Genomic DNA, 12,525 nt, shown 5'->3' on the forward strand with positions numbered 1-12,525 from the left:
CAGTGATGTTGGAATAAGTTATAGCTTTGAAAACCAAGTAGAGAATGAGAGCACGCTCCCCTCCAGGAGAGCACCCCAAGAGACCAAAAGCAACAATGAGAATGACGAAACTAAAGCTGCCTCGCTCATGTAGCTGAGGATGGCACCGGGAGCATTAGGCCTCATCGCTCATCCCATCTTTGTGCAACTCCCAAAGACTCAGCTCTGTCACTGTGAAGCTACCGTTGGCCTCTCCAGCTGGCTAGAGCTCGGTTTAAACATGGAAGACACCAGTAAACCCATAAACACACTCCTGTTTCCATAAAGGATCAATCTTATGTCATTTTCCCAGGAGACTGCAGCATCTGCAGCAAATCAGCCTGGCTTCGCCCTCACCTCTCCCACTCACTTCCCCTGCTCTTCCTCCAATTTTCCCTCTATGCATTTTTCTGTTATTAGGGAGACAGAGTGAAAGTGGCCAAAACTTCCTTTCTGTGTATCCCTGGAACGCACACACACGCCCTGGCTTCTAGTGCATATCTGCTGTCATGTGCAGGTGCTGTTCTTCAGCCTGTCCTGCCTCATCAGTCACGGCTGCAACAAGGATCCAAACGGAAAGGAAAATGAATCGCTACGTACATTTCCCATGCTCCCTTCTCATTCAGTTGCATCACAAGGTGGTCTTATTGTAGTCTATATACGGGACCTGCTGTTTACAGATGTGTGTCCTTGAGATGTCTTTGTCCGCACTGATGCCAAATACACAGGTGTTGCGTTGCCTGCTCATAAACGGTTAATTGAATCTGCCCATTAAAAAAAACAGATGCTTTTGTGTTTGTTGCAGAGAAACAGTAAAAGTGTGTTATTTATGTGTGCGTGGGAAAGACAGAGCTGCGGATGAGTAACTTGACTGGTCAGCAGTCGTAGGCTACTGGCAGAACCACCATTTACATTATATGTGCTGACTTTTCGGTCACCCCCACTGTTCAAGTTCCTAGTTCACACACAGTGGAAGTCCCCCCCGCCTCCTCCCTTCATCCCACTCTCACAGCCTCACCCCTTGCTTTGTGCATGCTGTTAATGGACCGGACCTGTCTATGCAGGGACACGTCTACTCGCTGGAATTTCCCATGGCTGATCATCATCTATCGTCACGGACACCTTCCACCCCCGACATCTCGCCCACTCTCCATCCCAGCGCAACAAAGAGGGAAAACAAATCAAACATTTCACAGTTTCCCATTATTCTCTCCGTTTGTCAACATGTGGTTCCAATCAGCAGAGTGTGTGTGTGTGAGGGAGAGAGGGAGAGAGGGAGAGAGAGAGAGAGGGAGAGACACCATGTGAATGTCTTTATTTTCCATACATTTTCTACTTGGATACAAAGCTCTTTGTCCACACTCTTTCTCCATCTCTTTGGCTCCTCCTTCCTCTCACGCCCTCTCCATCTTCCATCTCTCTCTTTCTTTCTCCCTCTCTCTTTCTCTCTCCTTCCCCCTCTATTTTAGTCTTGCTTTTCTTGGCTGCTAGTCAGACCTCAGACAGACCTAGAGGTCTTTTTCCCAAGCGATCTCCAGGGTGGACTCCAGGGAACAGAGAGTGCATACACACACACACACACACACACACACACACACACACACACACACACACACACACACACACACACACACACACACACACACACACACACACACACACACACACACACACACAGACCCTCCCCTCACATGCTCTGTCCATTTCCTTCTCTGTTTCTGCTCTTATCCCATATCTTTCTCTGTCTGCACCTCCTTGTTGACTCATACAATATTGCTGCATTACTTCTAAACTATGTTGCAGTCACAGTTTATTGGAAAACTGAGAACACAGTGTTCAAAATCAAGTATTGTGTTCTTGGCTCAGCTGAACTGCCTGTACCACATACACCCATTTACACATTGCATGCTTTGTGGGTGTTTTAAGACTTTATTTATCCAGGTTAGTACCACTGGGATTAGGGGTCTCATTTACAAGGAAGAGCTGGTCAAGACTGCAGCACATTCAGCTACAACCAGAGCCACTGCAAATATAAACACACCCAGGAGGTTGATTGCGCACTACATCTTCTGATTGAGTGAAATACTGAATATTGGTTAACACAATCTGCAAGGCCTGTAGAAAGGGTTGTTTCTAATCTGTGTTTTTGCATTTGCTTTGCATCAAAATTGTCTTAAATTGATTTGAAAAGGCAGTAATCTGGGAGAAGCTCTCTATTCATTCAATTCAAGCAGCAACACCTCAACAGATGAGAGAAATCCCTGCATTCCTATTTTACTGAAACATAGGCTATATATACATATCATTAATAATTAATTTACCATAATCACATTAAAATTTGGACTACAATTTTCATAAAATACACATTTATATGTAGGTTCATAGACAGGGCTGATTTCAACTACTTAGTATACAGGCTAGTTTGATGTAGGATTATTCTCATCTTTTTTAATTATACTTAAATAATAATTCAATATTGTGAAGAAGAAGAATAAAATAGCATAAAATATCACTATTTAAATAGGTACCTCAAGATTGTACTTAAGAGTGCAGTTCTTTAGTAAATGTACAGTTACTTTGTAAGTAATATTCAGGAAGTGTATCTCTAAAACAAGTAATGGTGAATTTACTGTTCAAACGACCAAAACAGCAGAAAAGGGCAACACAACATGTTTATATTTTGGTTTCAAAAAGGCTTCAGCCCTCTGGTCCTAATGTGACATAACTATGAGATCTACTGGATGTGAGAGTACGATTCACCAACCGATAATGGGAACAGCAGGATTACAGTGCTATCTAGTGGTGATAACACACTCTACATGGGTTTTATGAGCAGGTCACTAGCTGGGAGTTGTTGGTGTTTGTGTAAAAGACAAACAGTGTGTGTGTGTGTTTGTATGTGATAAGAAAACTGCTGTCATTACGAAATGTTTGTATTGTCTGTTTTGACGTGATGTTTTGAAAATGACACAGTGGTGGAAGAAGCAGTGAACGCCTTTCTGTAGATCAATGTGAAACCTCCACAATAATTTAATGTATAATAAGGAAAACAACAATCTAACCAGGATTAAAACGCGCACAAATACTGAGGCTGTTATTTGAAATATTTGCACATGGATGTATTAGAGCATTTTTCATATATTTTACTGTGCTTTATTGATGTATTTATATTAAAGTATTATCATACTTCTTTGTTTTTTATCTTTGATCTATGTTTCCTTTTATGGTGTCATGGGGTGAGGGTTAGGGATAGGGTCAACTGTTTTTGCATAAAAACAAACTTGTGTATTGAAAAACTTACTTGATTCTGATTCAACCACACAATAAGTGTGCACTAAAAAAAAAAAGCAGCAGGATTCATGAAAATGGTAGAAATAAATCTACTGACTGGATTTAGTACTTAACAACTTTGTACTGTATGTGGGCAACAGAGCAACACTTCCTGCAGCAAAAAGGTTCTGGGTTCAGTTCTCAGACCTGGGACCTTTCTAGGTGTCATCATGTTCTCCTTGGTTCTCTCCAAGTTCTCCAGCCTCCTTCCACTGACTCCCTCAATGTGGTGGGTTTCGGGCGGCACGGTGGCACAGTGGTTAGCACTGTTGCCTCACAGCAAGAAGGTCCTGGGTTCGAATCCCGGGCCGCCCAGGGCCTTTCTGTGTGGAGTTTGCATGTTCTCCCCGTGTCTGCGTGGGTTTCCTCCGGGTGCTCCGGTTTCCCCCACCACTAAAAAAACATGTCGGCTAGGTTAATCCTCCAGTCAGTGCCCCTGACCAAAAGGCACTGGCTCATAATCTGGAGTTGGTCCCCGGGCGCTGCACCGCGGCTGCCCACTGCTCCTCAGGGATGGGTTAAATGCAGAGAAAGAATTTCACTGTACTAGCTGTATATGTGACTAATAAAGTACCTTTACCTTACCTTCCTCACGATTCAGGATCACATCTTTCAACCATTGTTTGGGAGGTGCAGTTAAAGGTTGAATGAAATCTTCACTCGGGACCTCAGACCAATACACATTCATTCAAACACTTGCAGTGCTGCTGATGTATTACCACTGGAGGGAGGTATTTCTCAAATGTATGAGCTTTATCAGCTGCAGTGATATTTAAACTCTTTGTTGTCAGTTAGTATAGCCTATTTTCAAGATACAGGTCGATATGAAATTATTATTTTTATTTCACTTTACTTCTCATTATTATGATTGTAAATTGAGCCCTAAATGTTTCCTTTCAATGTAAAGATTTTCAGTAATTTTAAACACTTCATCAAAATCCCATATGTGATTTAAATGTTTCCTGAATGTTTTCATATTCTGGACAATCAACACCAGATTTCTTCCTCCAGCTCATTATGTCTCTATGTCATATCCCTCTGAATTAAACCATACATGTAACTATTCCTCTCAATACAGCCTTCATCATTCAGGTGCATGTAAACTGTTTTCTTAAACTTTGACACTCTGGAAACATTTTTTATTGTGTTAGGGTGAAAGTGAAGAAACATCTTCAGTTAACACAAAATAAATATCTGAAAACTTTGCTGTGACTTGTATGTATTTTTGCTATTTCAAAATAAGTGACAATTTTTTAAATATTCATTTATATTTGTATTATTATATTGTTATATATAATATGTATAGTTATATTTATATATCTTAATATTTTATTATATTATTTATATTAGATAGTGGAAGGTGGGAGTTGAGGGGGGGCTTCTTATTCCTCTATTCTTCCATTCTCCTTCTTTGTCTTCATCTTCTTCTCCCTTTCTTTTCTCTTATTCTTTTCTTTCAGCCCTCTCCCTCCTCCAAACATCAACATGTCAAAAGTTCCTAACATGTGATACTGGTCAACCCTAAAGAAATCTGCATACTGGACACTTGGTGTTGAAGATTTCTTTTTTAATCATGTGTAAAATGTAGTAAAATATATAATAATTATGCATTTAACAAGAGAAAGGGAATCTTTTGTCTCAATAATGGGATTATTTATTATTCTTTTAGATAGTTGATCAACAATCTGACCGAAATGAGCACTGAAATGGTGGTTGGCATGTTTTTAAAGTAATTTTGGATTTTGATTACATGTATATTTTATATGGGTGTTCTTGATGTGTTTGTACCAACAGTTGGGCAAATTTTACCATGAGCAGTTCTCCATTTTCTTGTGAATTGATCACCTTCTGTGAACCTTTGTTTCAGGAGCTTCCTGTTATCTGTTCAGAAATATGAAAAGTGAAAAAACTTCAAAAGCCTGATTGCAAAAAAAAAAAAAAAAAAAAAGTTTAGACAATAACAATATGACTTCAACATTAGAGAGAAAGCAAAAATCAGAGTGAATTATTGTTATTTAAAATAAATGTAATAAGAACAGACGCTGAAAATTTTCAACAATTCAATTCCAACACAGACTTGGTGTCAATTATGTTTCTCAGTTCAATTATATTTGATACAATACAGAAATAAACTGATGCGCTGAAATAAAGGGAAACCTCTGTATTTAAGGAACAGCCATATTGTGAAGTGCAGGGCGAATCCCGATGTACACCAAAATGATGAAAATAGAACAGACAAAAATCTGATTTTCTTTTTTTTTTTTCTATTTTTCTACAGTACAAAACAGCTCAAGTTCCTCCATCCCTCATCAACACAGACTTGCTGCAGTTCACCTTCAAGCACGATTGTCCTGATTGGTTGCCATGGAGACCAAAAGACGTGCATGCCAGTGTCTACGCTGCTGCCTCCTCCTCCTCCTCATCGTCACTTCCTGCCAGGCTGCTGTCTGTAGAGTCCACATCCTGCTCCTGTGGCTGGTGCTGTGAGGACTGTGGTTCTGTTTCCGGCTGCTGTTTGGCCTCCGTGGCGTTGGAGGTCTCTGTGGGTGCTGCGGCGGCGCCCGTCTCTGCCGGTTTGGCCGCGCTGTCGTTCTGCTGAGTTTTTTCGCCTGTGTCCAGGAAAGTCGACCAACCCTTGAGTCGCTCCTCTCGCTCTCGCGCAGTCTCCTCCACCTGTGCAGAAAGAAATCACATGACTCCTGAAAAATCTAGCCGCTTAAATATCGAACAAACTATACATCTGTTTCCACAGACTGAGTATTACTCCTAGAGATCGACGGTGCACTGATGTTCATTAGTAGGATCCACTGAGAGTTTTCAAATCTCCAAATATCTATGACACTTGCAGTTGGTTTACCTGGTAGTCTGTTGTTCCATCCCAAAGCTGAGCGGCGAGCTGCCTTCCTCCGAACCAGCGACCGTTAAATGACGAGATACATGCGTCGGCCTGCTCGGGCTCCTTGAATGCGATGGACGCCACACCGTCTGGATGTCTCTGCAGCACAAACATCAGCACATACCAACTCTTTATAAATGTCACAGATGGATAGAAAAGTACAGATTGGTTCTATTTGGACTTTGAAACACAACTACTGACATTAAACTCACATCAAAGAGGATGACCTTCTTGACCTCTCCGAACTTCTCACACTCTGTCCGCAGATCTTCACGATACTCATTCAACACCAGCGGGTCCTCCTGGGAAAAGCAAAATAGATCAATACTCACAATGGACAAATGTGTGTGTGTCTGTGTGTGTTCATGTATGTGGATGTGTGTTGCTCTCTGCACCTCAAAATCACTGGGATGGAACATGTTTCTAATGATGACAACTTTCTCATGCCTCTTCCTCACTTCTCCTTTCTTCTCCGGTCTCCAGTCCAACTGCCTACAGACACAAAGACACAGAGAGACAAGACAGAAATGATCCACCGTGTGTTTCTCTTAATCAAGTTCAGCATTGTTGGAAGAAGGAGGTTAAGTAAAAAATAAAAAATAAAAAGTAAGAAGCAGAAGTTTTACTTCTGTTGCTGCTGCAGTTTCTTCCTGTAGTCTTTGTTCTTCTTCTTTTTCTTACTGGCGTCATACTGGCCCTTTAGTTCAAACCGTGCTGCTTCCACATGGAGTCTGTAACCTCTGACCTCTGACTCGTCAATCAGGCGCATAGCCAATGCCACCGACTCCTTCTGCAGAAAATAATATGATAACGAAAGTAACGTTTTAGCTGTGTGTCTGTTCTCGACAACGTTTCCACAAATATTTTATATATTATATGTTACATAAACTTCATATCAAACCAGAGGGTAAAGTGACCTTGAGGTAGCAGCAGAGGCCATCCCCCTTCAGGTTCCCTTCTTTGTCCTTGTACAGTTTCACCTTGTACTCTTCTGTGATGGGGTCACGCATCACGATGCCACACTTGGACATCAGTTCGGCAAACTCTTCACTACTGATGTCAGGGGGCAGACCTGGGGAGAGACCAGAAGAGAAAAAGTTAGCAACTCTTTGAACAGCTGTCTCATTGAGAATTAAAAGAATGTAAGCGATACCAACCTGACACATATACGTTTGTGTTTTTGGTGTCATCAATATCAAACCATCCTACATGCACAGAAAAGAAGGAAAATACTTTTATCAAAGGATGCATTTCACAATATGTTAAATATACACGTATACATCTGATGTGTAAACAGAAACAGACACTGTTTTTAGAGCTTTAGCGTTATGGATGTCATGCTACCTGGATCTGCTTTCCTCTTCTCTCCTTTCTGCTTTGCGTCTTTAACCAGAGCCTCTTGGGAGGCATCTGCTGCTTTTTGACTTTCTGAAGGCTTGCTGTCTGGTTTGGGTGCTGCAGGGCTGGCGCTGCTCTCCGCTGCATTGTTTGCATCTGGCTTCCCTTCCTGAGTGAAACCATAGTTGGCCTGGTATGCTGCGATGAAGTCCTCTGTTATCTAAGAAAATAATACAAGTCAACTTAACATTAACACTATAGAATAGTAATAGAAATTGTAACTTTTTAGAATAAATTAATTCCACAAAAACTTCACTAATTAGTATAAACATTGTCCATACAATTAACAGAACCAGGTGTTGTTGTTTTCTAACTGTGCTGTTGTTGTATTGGTATGTTGGTGTCTGTAGTTTGTTCTGTTTGGTTGCTGTGGTCTGGTGTGAAATAAACAGTGAAAAAAAAAAAAAAAATGACATTCTCTTTCATTTAGTGTATTTGCATCGCCCATGATGCAGCTGGTATAATGGAGACATCTTCAACAATTTTGAATTTATTGTTGCTTTGGCTATATGCTCTGGTCATTACACAGTGAACCTCACTGGCTTCTGAGCAAAATGTAAACTCAACATGAAAGAGAAGGGCTGTAGAACACCACCATTACCACTGGACAATAAGGACTTTGAGAAAATTATAACTGTCTAATGATGTATTTAAGTTGCACTTTGACACTGTAATTGTTGCTTTATGATAACAACAGACATGACGACAGACAGTCTTTACTTGCTGTAGTGCACTGCAGTGACAAGGTCAAATCAAATATATGAATATTCATGTCACTATGCTGAAAAGCAATTTCCCTTTACTCTTAGGGTCTAAATCTCTTGCATGGTACTGTTGTGCTAAAGACAGAATAACAAAAGAAGAAGGATCAAAATCCCAGAGATTTAGGAATTCAAATAACATATGTGATGTAATTAAAGAAATCCGAGTGGTAAAGAGAGGAGGTCATACTTTAGGGAACCAGGCCTTCTTTTCAGGGTCCCAGTCGTAAACAGTCCCGTCCTCTGGGTCAGTGTAGGTGAAGGGGTCAGAGCCATCCTCCTTTCTCTGGCCGTAGAGCTCCTGCATACGCAGCTGCTCCGTGAACTCCCTGTTAGCTTTAGTGTCATCACTCATCTGCAACGAGAATGTGACATTATTATTTAATTACCCAGGTCGGCTAACCTCACTTTTCAGCATGCACAGAACAGTTATACCTTCAATAAATGTTGTATATTTCTTTAGTGTAACACAAGAAGTGTTTATTTCAAATCCTGAGCTAACATTTCCTACCTAATATTTCAGAAATTGTTGCAGTGTAAAGCTTTATAATATGTGTGCACTGACTTGTTTCCTATGATCATAAATTAGAATAAAGAGCTGTAGTCTCTCTTTTCTCTGCATTTCTAGACAAGGTGAACATCTCTAATGAACAAATTGAACTGAAAAAACTGAGTGTAATTCAACAATGTGGCCTGTGGCCAAAGCAATAGTAAACACACATGCTACATAGCTTGTTAGCATTACCTTGTAGAAGAATCGTGTTGGCAAACAGAGGTCAGCGAGGGCTAAAGAGACAGATTAGCTCCGTCTGAAGCGCTAAACACGGAACACAAAGCTCTGTTTTAGAGTTTTAAAAACATATACACACTTCACAGTTAGCGTTGTTTCACAGCCTGCCTCTGTTTCACCACCAGTCCGCTACGACACTTGAATGAAGTACTTCCGGTGACACATTCAGAGCGCGCATGCGTGATGAGAACATGTGCACTCGATTTGTAGTACAGCTTCTACCGTTTCACCCGGGCCGGGGCCGGAGAGCCAAAACGACCACTCCGCCCGCCGTTTGTCAGGCGGAGGCCGAATCGACCGCACCCCGAGGCAGCGCAAAGTAAACGTCCTAGCCGAGCCGAGCTAGCTCTCATGTAGCCCGCAGCGTCCAGCCGCAGATCTCCGGGCTGCCATGGCGGAGGGAACCGGGAGTGTTAACGCGGGCGCCGCCAACCTTCCTCCGGGCGACCCGCAGCTGATCGGTATGATCGTGGAGCATCTGAAGAACCGGGGGCTTTTTGACGAGTTCCGGCGGGACTGTCTAGCCGACGTTGATACGAAGGTGGGCAGCTAACTTTAGCTAGACTCCGAGCTAATGCTAGCCAATGTTGACATGTTGTTTACCGTTACCTGTTGTAATGAATTGGGAAGCATGTATACATTTAGTTGTGCTCCTTTCTCTTGCTATGCACTTCAGGTAACGAAAAATGCAAACATGCAGTTAGCTAATGCGCGCTATTACAGTGTTATTACTGTAGGACAGGTTGTGTTGATGCAGTTTCCCTTGCTGTCCCTGTCCCTGCTGCAGCCTGCCTACCAGAACCTGCGACAGAAAGTGGACAACTTTGTCACGTCGCAGCTGAGCACACAAGACTGGAACCCGTCCATCAACAAGAACCAGATGAGGAACGGACTCAGGCAAAGTGTTGTTCAGTGAGTGCTGCATTTAGACTTTGACTTGATTACATTTCACTGTATAGTGGGAACAGTTTCTGATCAGTAGTTAAAGTTAAAGTTATACAATGTTACATTGTCATAGGGTTCATGACTGTCAAGCCAAATAACTACTTTGTTGTTGTTGTTAAGTGTAACTCCTGTTTGTCTTGTATTTTTTAGATCAGGCATGTTGGAGTCTGGTGTGGACAGGATCATCACACAGGTCGTGGACCCAAAAATGAACCACACTTTCCGGCCGCACATAGAGACTGCTATCCATGACTTCCTGTCAGGCGACAGGAGAGAGGAGAGCGTCTTATGCTCTAACTCTGCACCACCTGAGCAGATAGACGCTCAGGAGGCCCCGTGTCCCTCTGGACCCAAAACCCCCTGATGTCTGTTTTTAAAAGTCAACAACAAGGATGATTAGAAATACAGCAAAGAAATCTGTATTTTCTCTTTTGCTGCAGGCACACAGGCTCATCAGCTCAATGTTGTTTGGCTATGTTAGCCTTTGGAAAGGTGCAGCATCACACAAGAAGAGGAGGTTGTTATTGCAAGGCCTAGAGTGAGGAGTTGTACACCATTCAAGCATCAGGTGTTGTCTGTGCTGCTCGAGGATACAGCCGAGGAGATGCACGGCCACTGCACTGCATGGCACAAATCTGGATTAATACTTTTGAATCTTTTGATCACTGGCTTTTTTTTTATATGGGATACATTGGATTTTCATTTTGGAGCTTTGTATATCATGTAATGCTGATTTTCCCCTCAGGGCGCTCATGTACATGAAGACATTTGCCGACATTTCCCACTAACAACGTGTGGAATACCTACATTTTAACCTCTGCCTACTCGGATTCAGACTGATGAAATTAGTGCACTGTTTGATTTACAATCAGGAGAACTGGACAAACAAGATCCTGCAATATATTTTGTTGAGCATCATTTTTCATCTTGTTGTGATTGTATCAGTATGTAGTATTGTTATTCATCACATCTTCTTGACTAAAAACGATTGACAATATGTTTCACTCCTGTCTTACTTTTGCTTATTCCACCGTTTGCATTTAGGATTGCAGTAATCTTGTGTGTTGTGAAAGAAAGCATGGCCCGTCGTCACTACACAGCACCACTAGGTGGGGCAGTTGTTCTCACATGTGGGCCTTTTTTAAGCAGAATCCGAAAGAGACCAAACTCTTAGCTCCAGCACTTGCAGTGGTTTTGTTGTCACTGCCTCTTGCGTACAGTACATGACATATGTGTATATACGAAACAGGCCTACAGTAACACTATACAGCGATGTAAACGACCTGAAATAAATGAACAAACTCAAGGATGGCTGTTATGTCAGAAGGCTGGAAGTACACTCAACCATCAGCTCTACAGAGATGTGCATAATGATGTTTTAAATATATTCCAGGAGCGTCGTATAGCTCACTGGGTTGAGTGGCCAGTGAGTGGCAAAAGTATATAGGCTATATATATTTGTACTATTTCAAATATGTGCATCATATGCTTCAAGGGTGTTGTGTGTAGAAAGTAATAGACTTTTAGCAGCCATATGTAAATCCCCCGTGTCTGAGTGTCTGAGATGTTTAGAACTGTTTATAAATTCCTTAAGGACCAGTTTGTAGAGACGCCGTGTCCAAGTCTGACTGTCTGTGTGTGCGTCATCACACATTGCGTAACTTTATCGATTCACTACTTGTTTTGGCAGAAGACTGATCCATAGTATGTGTTTTGTGTGTGTGTGTCTGGAAGTCTAATGCTCTTTGTTTTTGTGTACTTGTGTGTCAGAAGTCATAGTCATCCATGAAGTCACAGTAGTGAGTGTTGCATCAGACGATTAGAACAAATTGAACTGATGGATAGATATATTCATTTATAATTATTTCCAGGTTTGTCTATTTTCAGAATTAAAAATGTAATAGTTTAATTCATTATTTTGTAAATTATAATTTTAAGATTTGTTTAAGTTGACCAGGAAGATTTTTTTTTAAAAGCAGCAGCACCATGCTTAATAACCGTGTACATGACACTTGCTAACTTTCTATTTCACACCTGTGTTTGTGTAGCAGACGTCACTCTGACTGACTCACTGGTTAAAAAGCAGATTTTCATACGTATTAAATTACACTGTCTATCATTGCACTGGAGGTAAAAACCTTAGCCTTTACTAACGTCGCAAATCTGCAACATTTTAAACCAGCAACATTGTCCTTGAGATTGTTCCAAGTTTTACATCTTGCCGTACGGCGGACTGAGCACGTAGGAGCAAAACAGTGAAAGAGATCACATGTAAGAGTTTATCAACCCAAATGTGACAACAATACTTCCTCCTCGATCAATTCTCACAGAGCAGATACTTGTGAATCTGATCTATATTCACACGCACGTAGAGAGACAGACATGCA

At 41.5% G+C, this 12,525-nt stretch overlaps 2 protein-coding genes across 3 annotated transcripts; one reads left to right on the forward strand and one right to left on the reverse strand.

The window, feature by feature from the left end:
* Positions 1-5,043: 5,043 nt before the first annotated feature.
* Positions 5,044-9,986, reverse strand: htatsf1 (HIV-1 Tat specific factor 1). Of its 2 annotated transcripts, XM_083986323.1 has the most exons (11): positions 9,915-9,986; positions 9,149-9,220; positions 8,594-8,758; positions 7,589-7,802; positions 7,402-7,449; positions 7,162-7,316; positions 6,871-7,034; positions 6,640-6,736; positions 6,457-6,546; positions 6,206-6,343; positions 5,044-6,021 (listed from the first exon to the last, which is right to left on the reverse strand). In XM_083986323.1, exons 3-11 carry the CDS (start codon positions 8,756-8,758, stop codon positions 5,743-5,745), a joined length of 1,350 nt encoding a protein of 449 aa, XP_083842449.1. In that variant the 5' UTR covers positions 9,149-9,220; positions 9,915-9,986; the 3' UTR covers positions 5,044-5,742. The 2 variants fall into 2 exon arrangements, with proteins under 2 accessions (XP_083842449.1, XP_083842448.1); XM_083986322.1 differs by lacking the exon at positions 9,915-9,986 and having other exon boundaries at positions 9,149-9,331.
* bod1 (biorientation of chromosomes in cell division 1) lies at positions 9,533-11,398 on the forward strand. Its single transcript, XM_083986324.1, has 4 exons — positions 9,533-9,734; positions 9,981-10,105; positions 10,289-10,503; positions 10,579-11,398. The coding sequence occupies exons 1-3, from the start codon at positions 9,585-9,587 to the stop codon at positions 10,500-10,502; spliced, it is 489 nt and encodes a 162-aa protein (XP_083842450.1). The 5' UTR covers positions 9,533-9,584; the 3' UTR covers position 10,503; positions 10,579-11,398.
* The last annotated feature ends 1,127 nt before the right edge of the window (positions 11,399-12,525 follow it).

Source organism: Trachurus trachurus, assembly GCF_905171665.1.
Source record: "Trachurus trachurus genome assembly, chromosome: 14".
Classification (NCBI taxonomy): Eukaryota; Metazoa; Chordata; class Actinopteri; order Carangiformes; family Carangidae; genus Trachurus; species Trachurus trachurus.

Bases quoted from the DNA above. Each gene is read 5' to 3' on its own strand.
- htatsf1 (XM_083986323.1), bottom strand. From the start codon at position 8,758: ATGAGTGATGACACTAAAGCTAACAGGGAGTTCACGGAGCAGCTGCGT. The intron at 6,737-6,870 runs GTAAAACTTCTG...TTGTGTCTGTAG, and splicing joins AAACTGCAGCAGCAACAGAA to GCAGTTGGACTGGAGACCGG. The intron at 6,344-6,456 runs GTGAGTTTAATG...TTTGTGCTGCAG, and splicing joins AGAAGGTCATCCTCTTTGAT to AGACATCCAGACGGTGTGGC.
- bod1 (XM_083986324.1), top strand. From the start codon at position 9,585: ATGGCGGAGGGAACCGGGAGTGTTAACGCGGGCGCCGCCAACCTTCCT. The intron at 9,735-9,980 runs GTGGGCAGCTAA...TCCCTGCTGCAG, and splicing joins TAGCCGACGTTGATACGAAG to CCTGCCTACCAGAACCTGCG. The intron at 10,106-10,288 runs GTGAGTGCTGCA...TGTATTTTTTAG, and splicing joins CTCAGGCAAAGTGTTGTTCA to ATCAGGCATGTTGGAGTCTG.